Below are 16,120 nucleotides of genomic sequence, written 5' to 3'. Positions count from 1 at the left end.
TTTATATATTATTAATAATTTAATATTGCTAATAAATTAATATCAATAATATTTTTAGTATATTTATAGATAAATTGATAATTCGATAAATATAACTTAGTATATATTAATATACTTTTACAAAAATATAAATATAGTAGATAAGATTTGTATATTTATATTTTTGTAAAATTATATTAATATATAATAAGTTATATTTATCAAATTATTAGTTTATGTATAAATATACTAATAATATTATTGATATTAATTTATGAATAATATTATAAAAATATAATATATATATATATATATATATATATATTTTTTATGTATTTATTAATAATAAATATATATCATTTGCGTGACACCCTCTACCCCACATACCATAACACAAATAACAAAAATTAAATAACATAATCTTTTTCATAATTGAAATACCAAACATGTTTAATTCAAATCAAAACTCATGTATTTGTGGAATTAAATAGATATTCATACTTCGCAATCCCTAAAGTTTAGGAATTTAGATAAATAGTTTCCTTAGTACTTGAATCTGAATGATTTTCATGTTATTGAATTGATGAATACAATAAAATAAATAGGCATAAAACATAATCAATCCCTAAAGTTTAGGAATTTAGATAAAACTGACTAAGGAAACTAAACAAGAAATTAAGAGAGTATAAACTAGTATATCTAAACTATATCTTATACAATTATCTTAACAATTTATATTGTTTATAATATAAATATATTTAAACAAAGAATTTAATTGTTTCGGTAATAAAAAAGTTATACGTAAAAATTAAATTCAATATATAATTTAAATAAAATTAGGTATATACATACTAAATCAATTATTCATCTTTCGATATAATACTTGATTTCTTTTGGTTATGATATTTTAATATATTTTATTTAAAATATCAATTAACATATTTTATTATTTTTTTATTTAATTTATTGTAAAATAATTAAATATTTAATTTAGCATCATTAAAAAAATAACCATTATAAAATTTATTTTTTTTAGTTTAATTATTTATTATAATACTTTTTAGTTACCGTATTAACCAAAAAATTATTTTTAATTAAAATATATTTTTGAATTTTAGTTAATTCATTATCATTCACTCACTTTATTAAAAAGTGATAAAATTTAATTAATTTTTAATTAATTTAATAAAATAAAAACTTTAAAATAAATATCTAAAATCTTTAACAATTTCTTAAATACAAATATTTAATTAATTAATTTTAATATATACTAAATTTAATATTAGAAAATTTATAAATATTTTAGTTATAATTTTTATTATCTTTTGATTTAATATTGGATTTATAAATGAATATTACATTAACTCCATTGATTATTTTAATCCTTGTCTTTAATTTTATTATATATAAAAATTATTTACCTAATATATTTTGAAATTATTTTCATGAATCTTGTTTTATTTCAATTGATATTTTAAAAGTTAGGCTTAATCATTCGATTCAATTGATATAATCGTGTTAGTTTCATTGTTTAAAAGCAATTGACTTATACAAAAATTAGTAAGAATTTGTGAAATAATTATAAAATGAAATATTTTTTAGTAATTAAAAAAAATTATGATCCTTTGATTTTAATTTACTCATAGATGTTCATAGTATTTAACTTATGATATATACATCTTCTTTTTATTACAATTACACTTACTTTGTTTAAAAAGGCTAAAATTACTGATAGTAGAGCTCGAATCCATACAAATACTTACGTGGAGAAAATCTTAAGTCTTCCCCCTTAACTAATTGGGCAAACCACCCGCTGGTTCTTTTTGATCAGTTTTTAATACATCACAATGCGCTTCCTTACTTTTTTCTCTATCAAACAGAATATATGACCGTTTGACAGAGTTTTTTTTATTCACACATTTATTTTAAAGTTTCATGTAGAAATAAAATCCCAACACAGATTAACATATTTTATTATCTTTTCATTTTAATTTATTCTAAAATCTTGGGAATATTTAAGTTAACATCATTAAAAAAACACCATTATAAGATTTTAAAATTTATTTTTGATATAATTATTTATAAAAAATACTTTTAACCATCATATTCACCAAAAATATATTTTTAATTAAAATATATTTTAAAAATCTAGTATCAGAATATTTATTATGATTTTAGTTATAATTTTTTATAATCTTTTGATTTAATATTGGATTTCTTTTTATTATAAAACATAGTAAATAAAATCTAAAATCTGTATCAGTTTATTTGATACAAATATTTAATTAATTTTAAGATATAATAAATTTAATATCAAAATATTTATTATAATTTTAGTTATAATTTTTATAATCTTTTGATTTAATATTGGATTTCTTTTGATTATAATATTTTAAAGCATTTTATTTGAAACATAAGTTAACATATTTTATTATCTTTTCATTTAAATTATTGTAAAATAATTATAATATTTAATTATCATTCACTTACTTTATTAAAAAGTGATAAAATATAATTAATTTTTAATTAATTTAATAAAATAAAAACTTTAAAATATATATCTAAAATCTGTAACAATTTTTTAAATACAAATATTTAATTAATTTTAATATATACTAAATTTAATATCATAATATTTATTATGATTTTAGTTATAATTTTTATTATCTTTTGATTTAATATTGGATTACTATACATAATTATTTATTCCCTTTAAACATACAAATAGGTAAAAAGAAAAATACTTAATTTTGTTTTACTAAAATATAGGCAAATCTAATTAAATAAACTTTATTTGATTCTTTTAATAAAAAAAAACTCTATTTGAAATAAATATGATTAAGTATATTTGATATAAAATCTAAAATTTATACACTTCATTAATTTTCTTAATTTTTAAAATTTGTATTTTTACTCACATATTGATAAGTATATGTAAGAATATGATAATTCGATTTCCATATGTTATGTTTCTTAACTAATTTAAAAAGTATTATCTATTTTTTTTTAAAAAACTTAATTTCAAATTGAATTTTTTTGGACATAAAACCCCCCCAAGTTCCCCTAAACCCTAATAACATAACACGCCGCAACAGAACACCACAGAGGGTCCCCTCCTAGACGGGCGTTCATGCTGTTCTGGCCGGCGTCGTCGTTCTGGCCAACCGCCGCAGGCGCCGCCGAAAGCCTCTCAAAGAGGACTTTGGTGCATTCTTCCAGCATTTCGAACTTCTTCCCATTTCCCAGCCCTACCAAATGCAGAACCTCTCCGCTCTAACCTTCGCCATCAAAGACGTGTTCGTTTCTTCCTCCCTCACTTGCTTATTGTTTCAATGTTTGCATCGAATATATGTTTAGTAATTTTTGACGAGTCCTGTGTTCGCGGCAGATTCGATGTGAAAGGCTACGTGACGGGGTTTGGAAACCCTCAGTGGAAGAAGACTCACGGTGAGGCTGGGAAGACTGCGATTGTCATCACTGCTCTTCTCTCCAACGATGCCACCTGCGTTGGCAAGACTGTTATGGATGAATTCTCTTTTGGGTATGTGATTGTAAGTGAAACCCTTCATTATCATTAAGACATGCATTAACCTTTTCCATTCTGAACTTGTTTACTTTACTCACTGTGGGTGCCATCCATCATCCATCGGCATGCCAGGATTTCCGGTGAGAACAAGTTTTATGGAGGATAAAACTTGTTCCTCTCATGCCCTCGTGTATCCCTAGAGGCTCTTCCAGTGGTTCAGCAGTGGCTGTTGCTGCTCGCCTCGTTGATTTTGCCATTGGTGAGTTTAGTTTAGTTTAATAGCTCATATTTCATTTGAAAATGCTGTTCTCTCAATCACTTATTAGCCTGCCTATTCAATGTAACAATCAATCAACACCTCTATTTTGTTTGGGGCATTGGGATTGTTCTTGTGTTCAACTGTATTCCTGGAAAGTGCTTTTTGCTTTTGTGTGTATTACTTGGCCTTTCCTGTAGTTTAAGTCGATTGTACTAATAATTAACTTATGACTTTAGTTCCAACTATTTCTTAAAGGTTAAAAGTAGTATTTCACTCACTGCATTTGTCATGCATAATCCCACCTGGATTAATTTTCAATGAGATGACGAGGTTGCATCTGTCATCTCTATTTTATTGTGTCTTTCTGTTTTATTTGTCTTTTAATGTATTGTTTAGGTATAAAATGATAAGTTCTACCAACCGAGTGATGCATATTCATGATAGGTTATGTTGTTTAACTTGAGTTATTTTTGGTACCTGTTCTTTACTATCAACATCATCTTTTAATTCAAGCTGGTTCACAGAATATTACTAATAGCAGGTGTTTATCATACTTCTGATTCCACCTACTTTATAACAGAACACAGGTTATGTTGGATGCTGCAAAAAAACTCCAGAAGTTATTGCAATGGATGAAGCATCTAAAGGACTAAGAACTCAAGATCAAACAGTGACTAAAGTGGATGGATTAGAAGATTTTTGGAGCAGCAGCACCTTTGCATTAGACCATAGTGCAGCTCAGTCAGAGAGAAGCATTTATGATCCTCAAAGCAGTGGAGGCAGTCAAAGTGGTCCTCCTGAATTTATCAACCATGGCAAGTTTTCTCTTATATGTTTTATTATTTGTTGGATCCTCAATTTTTATTACTTGTTCTCTAAAACTTGGATTGAAGTCTCTGGTTCATCTGCTAGAGATGTTGCAAAGTAGTTAAAGGTAACTAACATGCACTTTTTTGTGAATTTTATTATTTTATTTTCTAACTTTAGTACTTCAATAATATGACAAGAATCTAACTTTTATTATGTGTTCATAATAAAAGTTCACATTGTTTGATAAGCTGTGAGATGTTGCGAGTCTTGTTTCCCACTTAAATTGATGTTGGAAATTTCTACTTAAAACACATGAAGCAGAATAACTAGGATTTAGTCTAAACCTTGACAGCTTTATCATTAACATCAAAAATTTAATAGAAATTATTGGTAATCTAATATATTTATTTTCCTAACATTCATTATTTTTCTATTAGTGTTTATTCTTTTATTATATCTTTCTGTTTCTCTTTGTTAATTATTCCTTCAATTACACCAATGTGCGCTGTTATTTTATTTATATTTTTTGTATTCAAACCTTGACAGCAAAAGTAGAGAGACATGTGTAAATTATGTTATCTACTAATTTTTAATTTCCATTATAGTTTGTAATTTATATGTTTTCTTGTTTTTTGAACTGAATCTGAATCTGAATTTAATTTCCTAAATTATTTTGATTCCAATAATTTGACCTTGTAATAGTTTACAAAGAAAAAGAGCAGGGAGCATAAAAGTAGAAAAATAATGCGACCAGGGTTTTCTACTTTTATGTTCCCTGCTCTTTTTCCTTGTCTCTAGATTAAAAGTAGGGGAATCTTGATAATTCAAAAACTGGAATTGGTGAGTACCTAAGTTGCTGGAGTTTTGTTGTTGTGTTTTTGTATTATTTACTCCGTATATAGTTTTGATTAATTGTACAAATTAAATACGCAAGATCTTGAATCAATAATTGTATCATTAACATACTATAAACGCATTTTTCAATGATTGTTTGCATCTGATAGGATTATATAGCACACTTAGTTACTTGTTATTAAATTTCAGAAGACAAATGTTATTGTTTAGTCCAGAATAATAGGCTCTGGTAATCGATTACAAGACTTGGTAATCGATTACAAAGGGTTAGTTTCAAGTTGTAAAGTTTAAATTCAAATTTGGAATTTTCATCTTCTGGTAATCGATTACAAGAAATGGGTAATCGATTACCAGAGAACCTTTTAATAAGTAAATTTTGAACATATGATTTTCATTGTCTAGTAATCGATTACATGTATAGGTAATCGATTACCAGACTCTTAAAAACAATGGTTTCCTCAAATTTAGTCATCAACAGTTAGTGAGGGATTCATCCCAGTTAGTGACGGATAAAATCCGTCGCAAATTGTGACGGCATTCTGGCGTCGCAAATTGTGACGAATTCTACTTAATTAAAGTCATCACAGTTTGTGACGGATTTAATCCCTCGCAAATTGTGACGGATTCTACTTAATTAAATCATCACAGTTTGTGACGGATTTAATCCCTCACAAATTGCGAGGGATTTAATCCCTCACAAATTGTGACGGATTTTTATTAATTTCTAAACATTTATTATTAGAAATTAGTGACGGAAATTATATTGTTTGTGATGCCTTAATTCCGTCACTAATTGTGACGGAGAAAATAATTCGTCACTAAATATTTTGTGACGCCAAATTTTGTGACGGAATCATTTCCGTCACTAATTCCGTCACTAATTGATTTGTGACGGATTTTATCAAAATTAGTGACGGATTTGTTCCCTCTCTAATTTTAATTTTTCTAGTAGTGTCCCCCACTTGAAATTACATGTCCTAAGAAACTCACCTCCTCAAGCCAAAAATCACACTTAGACAATTTAGCATAAAGTTGTTTCTCCCTGAGGGTTTGTAGTACTACCCTTAACTGTTCTTCATGCTCCTCTTTAGTCTTAGAATAAACTAGTATGTCATCTATGAAGACAACTACAAATTTATCCAAGTACGGATGAAGAATCCGGTTCATGTAATCCATAAAAATTGCAGGAGCATTCGTCACACCAAAAGGCATTACTAGATACTCATAGTGTCCATAACGGGTCCTAAATGCTGTCTTAGGTACATCTTCACTCTTAACTCTAATCTGATGGTACCCTGATCTAAGATCGATTTTACTAAACACACAAGCACCTACCAACTGATCCATAAGATCATCTACACACAACCGCATACTACCATCCTTCTTTTTGACTAGAAGTACGGGTGCTCCCCAAGGTGATACACTAGGCCTCACAAACCCCTTTTTCAACAAGTCTTCTATTTGTTTCTTTAGTTCCACTAACTCTATGGGTGACATCCTGTAAGGTACAATAGAGATAGGTCCTGTTCCTGGAACTAAATCTATGGAAAATTATACTTCTCTTCTGGGTGGTAAGCTAGACACATCAGAAAAGACATCCGAAAAGTCACACACAACAGGCAGTTCATTTACCAAAACATTTTTCTCGAAATTCAGAGAAGCTAACAACATGTACACTTGGGCATCTTCTTGCAAAGTGTGAATAATCAATTTTATCCGAATTCACAAAAACAATGAAATGCACATCTACCATGAAGAGAAGGAATTTCCAAAGTGTGGAGGCAACACCCTATGACAACCAGAGAGTTAAAAAAAAAAAAAAAAGGTGAAGTAGCCCAGAACGGCCGTTCCAAATTTGGAACGGGCCGTTCCAAGTTACAAAAAGACACCACAAACCTAATTGAGAACGGGCCGTTCTGAAATGGGAACGGGCCGTTCCAAGTCAGCAGAAAGGCCTACAACCCTAACCCAGAGTAGGGCGTTTTGATCTTAGAACGGGCAGTTATTTTTTTAGAACGGGCCGTTCCAAATTGGAACGGGCCGTTCTAAATTGGAACAGGCCGTTCTAAGTGACTAACAAGGACCTAAATTCTTTATCTGGAACGGGCCGTTCCAAAATTTAGAACGGCCGTTGCGCGTTTAGAACGGGTCGTTTTGAATTTAGAACGGGCCGTTCCAGATTCACATTTAACACATAACGTCCATTTTCAGAACGGGCCGTTCCGATTTTGGAACGGGCCGTTCTGAGTCAGGTCTGACGTCTATAAATAGACGTCTGGGGCACAGTTTTCAAACCTGAAAAATTTCGTCCAGTACTCTTCAGAACTCAAAATTTTTTTCTCTCTCTTCCCCCTCTCTTTTGTATTTCTTAAAATCTGTGAGACACCTCTGTAGTGTGAAAGGTAGCCAAAAAGTACCTTCTTGATCATCATATTCAAAGATTCAACTCATTTGGTATCGTTTCTTCTCTTAATTTTTCTTTTATTTATTTATTTATTATTATTATTATTTTATTTTTGTTTGTTTGTTTATTTATTTTTGCTTATTGTTTGTATATAGTGAATACGATTTGTTGCCTTTAAGATTATTATTTAAAAAAAATATTTAATATACGACCAATAATAATGTTAATTGAATAACATTTTTATCTTTAACATTATTAGGTCCTGGGGTTTAATGACTAGTCATCATTTGCTAGCTTAAACTCTCATATATGAAATTTCTTTCTAAAGAGTAAAGATCTGTTGCAACCAATAACGTTAATTAAATAACATTTCTATTTTTATTGTTATTGGAGGAGGGATTTATTGATTAGCCATTTGCTAACTTGGATCCTTGTGCAAAATCTATTTCTTTAAATAAAAATATAAACATAATTTTTCTTATGTACATTTATTTTTATGGTTAATGATATTAATTGAGTAGAACTTCTACCCTTTAATATCATGTAAATCATAAAAGTTAATATAATACTTATTCATTGTCCTACACTTTAAACATATTTTAGTATCAACAAATAAAAGTCAATAACATGGATTGAATAGCAATTCTATCTTTCATGTTATTGGAAGGGTTTATTGATTAGCCATTTGCTAACGCAAATCCCTATAATTTCCTAATAATAAAAAATAAAAAAAAGGGGCATCTTAGATTAAAGAAAATATATGTCACATACGTTTTTGAGGAATAAATTAAATATTTATAAATTCATATAATTTTGCGCAATTAATTAAAGGTACTGTTTTTACAGGCGTTGTAGGGTGCTAATACCTTCCCTACACGTAATCGACTCCCGAACCCAACTTTAATTTTAAAGATTATCTTTTAAAGGGTTTTCCAATGTTTTTCCCTTAAAATAAAATATTGGTGGCGGCTCCATTGAAAAATAAAAATGTTAGCGTCATCCCGTCGTTATCCCGGTTACGACAGATGGCGACTCCACTGGGGATGTTTGAGAGTCAGGCCGTATTAAATTAATTGCGCAAAATTATGAATTTATAAATATTAATTTTTTTCCCTTTCCTTTTATTTTATTTTTTATTTATTTATTTGTTTTGTTATTTTTGTTTGCTACGCATGTGTTGTTTGAATTTAAGTTTAAATTATAGTTTTATTTATTTTATTTGCATCTCTACACCCACTAACACTTGTACCTCACACACTTTGGGCTCTATACCCGAGCCTGTGCGAGCATAGAAGAGAAAGTGGCTTGATGACTGTTATTGAGGGGCTTGATGCTCACTTGACCGTTGTTGAGTCACTACTCAGGTTGTTACTAGTAGCATGGGTTAATCATATTGAGAGGGTATGTTCCCTACTTGTGATTGGTTCATGCGCTAGGTCCTTATTTATATGATAAGGGCAACCTGGGGACCAATAATTCTTGAGAAGTTTTTTGATCCACCCACAAAACCATGCACTAATAGGTGGACTTAATGACCTTCCAAAGTAGGGTGTTAACCTTAGAAATTTTCCTTCCCTAGGTTTACCGTAATAGGTCACATCGCAGTACTCTCTATCCCTCTTTTGATATATGTTCATACTAACAAAAAAAATATGTTATACATTCATGCATCATAAATTTATATCCAATATCAATTTTTTAGGTTGTTTTTCTTGCCTAAAATAAATTTTTTAATAAATAAAGGATAGATGATAAAAAGTCATGCATACATGCATATTAGGGGCATAGTAAGTCACATTTTAATTAAGTCTTCATCTCATTTTTTTCTTTTCTTTTAAACCTTAAAATAATTGATAGTATTCAATATGGAGGGGATTCAAAATCATACGAGCAATGCATCAGTGTTAAGCAAGAGTATTAGGATAAATGTGCTAAAATAATAGCACATTTGACTTGATAACTTGTTTTAGACATCATTTATTGAGGAGAGAATTCTCCCTTTAGTGATTGTTAATCACATTTTGATCTTGAAATGATTGATCCTTGTTTGAAAATGTGGTTCGTACTGCTGCATTGCTAGTAAGATGACCTTATCCATTGAGGAGTGAATGCTCCCTTGAAATAAGTGTCAACCGTTGTATAACCTAAGAGATTTTGCCTCTAGCGTTAAGATATGGGGAATCACTCTTTAATTTGAATACAAAACCAATATTTTCAAAAAAATTAAATAAATAATAATAATAATAAATAATAATAATAATAATAATAATAATAATTTGTGTCTTCTTTTTTCTTTTATACTCATAAAAATTTACTTTGTATTTTGAAAGCAATAAAGCAAAAAAACAAAGTGTTTCCTCGGCATCGTTATAGAACACGCTCTCAGGCCAAGATCATGGATGAGATGGAGGAACGCAACGAAGAAATGAGAAATGATATCAATCAACTGAAGGAACAAATGGCCCAAATTATAGAGATGTTGCAATCTATACAAGTGAAAAACATGGAAGGGACCCCTCCAGTAGCTAGAGGAGAATCATCAACCTCTCCTGCGTATCCACTTGGCTTTACCCCAGCCCCAACACAACCATTAACTCTACATCTTAACAATCCCGACCAACATGTTGACCCTCCAGAGGTCCAATGGCCACAATATGGCCTTCCGCCCAACTACACACCTCCAACAATCATGGATCCTCCGGATAAGCACCAACCATTGGTGAACCAGCCGCCTAAACAAATGCCACCAACCCAACATGAGGTTCCACCCATGAATGCCACCTCTTACAAACATCAAGTTCCCTACCAAGCCCAAAATTCTAATTTCACCAACCAAGGGAATCCTCACCAAACTTCTGGGGGATATCAACCAACCTCAGGAATTGAGCATGTTCAGTCTAGCGAAAAGTTACAAATGCTAGAAGAGAGGCTAAAGGTTGTGGAAGGAGGTAGCTATGATATTGGTGAAGCTGTCGATCTTTGTTTGGTTCCAGACATAGAGTTCCCCCCAAAGTTCAAAGTTCCTGAATTTGATAAATATAAAGGAACAAGTTGTCCAAAGAATCACATGACCATGTACTGCAGAAAGATGGCAGCGTATGCTCGCAATGATAAGTTGCTTATTCATTGTTTTCAGGATTCTTTAACTGGGGCAGCTTTAAATTGGTATATGCATCTTGAACGGGCCTATATCCGCTCCTGGAAGGATTTAGCTGATGCTTTCCTTAAACAATATAAGTATAATCTTGACATGGTTCCAGATAGGTTTGAACTACGTAACATGTCTAAAAAAGATGGTGAAACGTTTAAGGAATATGCTCAGAGATGGAGAGAAGTGGCAGCACAAGTGGAACCTCCTTTGTCTGATAGAGAAGCAGTAGCCCTCTTCATTGATACTTTACAAGCACCGTTCTATGATAAAATGATTGGGAATATTGTATCAAATTTCTCTGATATAGTCATCATCGGGGAAAGGATTGAGAATGGCATGAGGAGTGGGAAGATTGCGGTTAACTCTATTGAAATAGCTGGTTTAAGAAAATTTTCAAATGGTGCAGGAAAGAAAAAAGAAGGAGATACAAATGCAGTGACATTCAACTCCCCTAGGTCACCTAACAACCAACCTCCTTATTTTTATACCCCTCACATGGTCTACCCAAATATCACTGCCGTCTCATCACATCCTCAACAACCTATCCATCAAGCTCTGCAAGCTTCACCCACAATACCTACCGCACGACCACCTCAATCTACCCAGCCATGGAACCAAAATTCTAACCATGTGAGGTCACAAAATACCCAAGATCGGAAACCAATTGAGTTTGACCCTATCCCTATGTCCTATACTGAGTTGTTCCCTCTCCTACTACAAAATTCACTAGTAGTACGTTGCCCGATGAAGCCCATAGAACCACCATATCCTAGGGGATACGACGTTAATGCCAAATGTGATTATCATGCGGGAGCTATTGGTCACTCCATTGAAAATTGCAGGGCACTAAAAACCAAGGTACAAAGTTTGACTAAGGCTGGGTGGTTAAACTTTAAAGAGGACAATCCTAACATTGGGAATAACCCTCTACCAGGTCATGGAGGGCCGACAGTTAATTCTATTGAGGAGAGTAGATGGGGTCCCTCTCAGTGATCTGTGAGAAAGCTTTTGGTGTGATGGGTTTGAGTTTCCAAACTCAATAGCTATTGTTGAGCAAGACTCTTGCGAGAATGAACATGCTAGTCTGGTTCACGCTTGTCCACTGAACGTGGAACTTAACAATTAGGAGATTGTCAAGCTGCCTGTTGGTTTTTAATTCAAATTTGAAGTAATTTTCTTGTAATGTCAGTCTTATTGCTCTGCCCAAGGCTTTAAGATTTATTTATTTGAATAATGGCTCATGTATTTCCTTTTAAATATTAAATAAAATGCATTCATTCTTCTTTCATCTCTTACCCTTTCCTTTCTCCTTAATCTCAAAAAAACATTCACTCATCTTTCACCTTTTACCTCTTCCTTTCTCTTTAATCTTTTTATTCAATCTTATTCTAACTTTAAAGAATGCAAAGAAATGCGCTTGAAAGTGATAATGCTAGTGTTGCATCAAATAATTTTGATTGTGCAGTTAATCAGACTTGTGAGGAAATAGAAAATGATTGCTTTAAATACTAGATGTATGCTGATAACATCAATGCTTTGCCAACTTTTCCCACCACCTTGTCCATTTTCAATGTGGGGAATGAATGTATTGGCCCATTGAGCTGAAAGCGTCAAATGGACATCGCTTCATTTTGGTTGCTATTGATAATTTCACCAAATGGGTTGGTTGAAGCTGCTTCATATGCCCATGTGACTCGAAATGTGGTTGCAAAGTTCATTAAAAGGGAATATATTTGTCGTTACGGTATGCCAAGCAGAATCATCACTAATAATAGAACCAACTTGAACAACAAGATGATGACAAAATTATGTGTTGACTTCAAAATTCAGCACCATAACTCTTTCCCATACCGCCTAAAGATGAACGGGGCAGTTGAAGCAGCAAACAAGAACATCAAGAAGATCATTCAGAAAATGGTGGTGACATACAAAGATTGGGATGAGATGCTTCTATTTGTTTTACATGAGCAGCAAACAGGAATATCAAGAGGGTCATCAACTGGGGCAACCCCATTTCCCTTAGCTTATGGAATGGAAGCAGTCCTTCCAATTGATGTTGAAGTTCCATCTTTGAAAGTAGTAACGGAAGCCAAATTAGGAGAAGCAGAACGTGTCTAAACCAGTTTGGATCAAATTAAATCTCATTGAGGAGAAAAGGTTAAATGCAAATTTTCATTGCCAATTATACACAAAAAAAATGCTCGCTAGATTGAAAACCCGAAAGGGTAATCTAGGCAAAAGTTAGAGCGACCCGCTAGATTGAAAACTTGAAAGGGCAATCTAGGCAAAAATTAGGGTCAACAACAAAAAAAAGGGAGGCTCACTAGATTGAAAACTCGAAAGGGCGATCTAGGCAACAGTTAGAGCAGCTCACTAGGTTGAAAACTCAAAAGAGAAATCTAGGCAAAAATTAGGGTCAACAACAAAAAAAAAGGCTCGCTAGATTGAAAACCCGAAAGGGCGATTTAGGCAAAAGTTAGAGCGGCCCGCTAGGTTGAAAACTCAAAAGAGCAATCTAAGCAAAAATTAGGGTAAAAAAAAACAAAAATAAAAATGGTTAGATTGAAAACCTGAAAAGGCGATCTAAGCAAATTGAAAGCGACATGCTAGGTTGAAAACTCGAAAAAGCAATCTAGCAGATAAGCATCATGCCAAATTTCAAGGTATCAATTGGGGCCAGACACGGTAGAGCAAAACAAACTGGGGCAAATACGTTGAATTATCCTCTCAAGTTTATTAGCGAGCAATCAAGGTTATTGAAGTGTAGTACTAGCATTGTTCATCTGGAAAGTTTCACTCACAACAGAGACCTCCTATTGTTACCATTGTACATATTTATCATTCTTGTCATACAATGACTTCTTTTGTAAACACATTCTTACTCTCTTAAATAAGATTATCCTATCTCTTTGTTGCCAATTCTTTTTGCATTTTATGATAATATATTGAAAGGAAATGCATGTTACATCTAAAAAAGAAAAATTCAAGGCATTACAAATTATTTTTATGAGTTTTAAAAGCCACAGTATGCTTGATAATTTCTTGATAAATGTTACAAAGTGCAACCAACAGGATAATGTTGTTTCAACTCATAAGTGTTTACAACAGCTTAAGGGTAACCCACAGGAAGTAGCCAACTATCATTCAAGACGAAAGTATCCAAAGACCTCACTCATCCATGATCCTTGACTGTGTGTCACGATGAGGAATTTCTGAAAAATAAAGCAAAAGCAAAAACAAAAAGGGAAATAAACAAAAGTTTAAGTCTTGAAAGTTGTGTCTCATAACATTTTGCATTATTGCATCACATTTCATTTGCATCTCTTGCTTCCTAGAACTTATGACGTAGAGTTTTTAGGTTAAGCACTTACTTCATATATGACTTCCTTTTTAAAGCCCAGTATCTGCCTGGCACCAGTTATATTTTTCTTTTTTTATAAGCCCAGTACTTACCTGGCACAAGTTACAACTTCTTTTATATAAGCCCAGTACTTACCTGGCACAAGTTACATTTTTCTTTTTAAAGCCCAGTATCTGTCTGGCACCAATCACATTTTTCTTTTAAAGCCCAGTATCTACCTGGCACCAGTTATATTTTTCTTTTAAAGCCCAGTATCTACCTGGCACGAGTTACATTTTTCTTTTGTATAAAGTCCAGTACTTACCTGGCACAAGTTACAATTTCTTTTTATAAGCTCAGTATTTACCTGGCGCGACCCATCGACTAATCCAGCACAAGCATTTGGTCGATCCAATATCAACATTCAATCAACCCAGCACCAGCATTTGATTGAATTGGCACCAACAATCGGTCGATACAGCACAAGCATTCGACCACTCCAGCATTAGCATTCAGTCCATCAACATTCAATCAATCCAGCACCAGCATTTGATTGAATTCGCACCAACATTCAGTCGATCCAACACAAGCATTCGATCACTCCATCAAACACAAATATTCGAGTCATCAAGTACAAGCATTCAACTATTTCAGCATAAGCATTCAGTCGATCCAGCACAAGCATTCGACCATTCCATCAAGCACAAATATTCGGTTGATCAAGCACAAGCATTCAACCACTTCAACATTGGCATTCGGTTGATCAAGCACAAGCATTCAACCCCTCTAGCACAAACATTCAACATTAACATTCGATTGATCCAGCACTAGCACTTGATGATCCCAACACAATATTCTAGCATTGGACTGTTCAAGCAAAAGCATTGAATCTTTCATGAACTTACTCCATCAACAATAGGAGCTATGTCTTGGGTAGTTGGATAAAATTAATTCACATCTTTATTTATTTCTTATCACAAATGATCTAAATTACCTTATTTAGATTATTTAATAAGAAATAAGTAAAGAGGGGCAACTGTGAATAATCAATTTTATCTGAATTCACAAAAACAATGAAATGCACATCTACCATGAAGAGAAGGAATTTCCAAAGTGTGGAGGCAACACCCTATGACAACCAGAGAGTTAAAAAAAAAAAAAAAAGGTGAAGTAGCCCAGAACGGCCGTTCCAAGTTACAAAAAGACACCACAAACCTAATTGAGAACGGGCCGTTCTGAAATGGGAACGGGCCGTTCCAAGTCAGCAGAAAGGCCTACAACCCTAACCCAGAGTAGGGCGTTTTGATCTTAGAACGGGCAGTTATTTTTTTAGAACGGGCCGTTCCAAATTGGAACGGGCCGTTCTAAGTGACTAACAAGGACCTAAATTCCTTATCTGGAACGGGCCGTTCCGAAATTTAGAACGGCCGTTGCGCGTTTAGAACGGGCCGTTTTGAATTTAGAACCGGCCGTTCCAGATTCACATTTAACACATAACGTCCATTTTCAGAACGGGCCGTTCCGATTTTAGAACGGGCCGTTCTGAGTCAGGTCTGACGTCTATAAATAGACGTCTGGGGCACAGTTTTCAAACCTGAAAAATTTCGTCCAGTACTCTTCAGAGCTCGAAATTTTTTTCTCTCTCTTCCCCCTCTCTTTTGTATTTCTTAAAATTTGTGAGACACCTCTGTAGTGTGAAAGGTAGCCAAAAAGCACCTTCTTGATCATCATATTCAAAGATTCAACTCATTTGGTATCGTTTCTTCTCTTAATTTTTCTTTTATTTATTTGTTTAT

At 32.5% G+C, this 16,120-nt stretch overlaps 2 protein-coding genes across 3 annotated transcripts; both read left to right on the top strand.

The window, feature by feature from the left end:
• Positions 1 to 1,777: 1,777 nt before the first annotated feature.
• LOC145955519 (uncharacterized) lies at positions 1,778 to 15,083 on the top strand. Of its 2 annotated transcripts, none has more exons than XM_083070354.1 (4): positions 1,778 to 3,275; positions 3,368 to 3,530; positions 3,638 to 3,764; positions 4,345 to 15,083. In XM_083070354.1, the coding sequence occupies exon 4, from the start codon at positions 10,229 to 10,231 to the stop codon at positions 11,975 to 11,977; it is 1,749 nt and encodes a 582-aa protein (XP_082926480.1). In that variant the 5' UTR covers positions 1,778 to 3,275; positions 3,368 to 3,530; positions 3,638 to 3,764; positions 4,345 to 10,228; the 3' UTR covers positions 11,978 to 15,083. The 2 variants fall into 2 exon arrangements, with proteins under 2 accessions (XP_082926480.1, XP_082926479.1); XM_083070353.1 differs by having other exon boundaries at positions 1,783 to 3,275; positions 3,368 to 3,520.
• Positions 12,599 to 13,102, top strand: LOC145956029 (uncharacterized). The gene has a single exon (XM_083071584.1). The coding sequence runs from the start codon at positions 12,599 to 12,601 to the stop codon at positions 13,100 to 13,102; it is 504 nt and encodes a 167-aa protein (XP_082927710.1).
• Positions 15,084 to 16,120: the final 1,037 nt, after the last annotated feature.

The sequence above is a fragment of the Cajanus cajan genome, chromosome 3, assembly GCF_000230855.2.
Source record: "Cajanus cajan strain Asha chromosome 3, NIPB_CcT2T_4, whole genome shotgun sequence".
Classification (NCBI taxonomy): Eukaryota; Viridiplantae; Streptophyta; class Magnoliopsida; order Fabales; family Fabaceae; genus Cajanus; species Cajanus cajan.
Note: the sequence above shows the minus strand (reverse complement) of the source record. Positions and strands in the feature narration are given on the sequence as shown.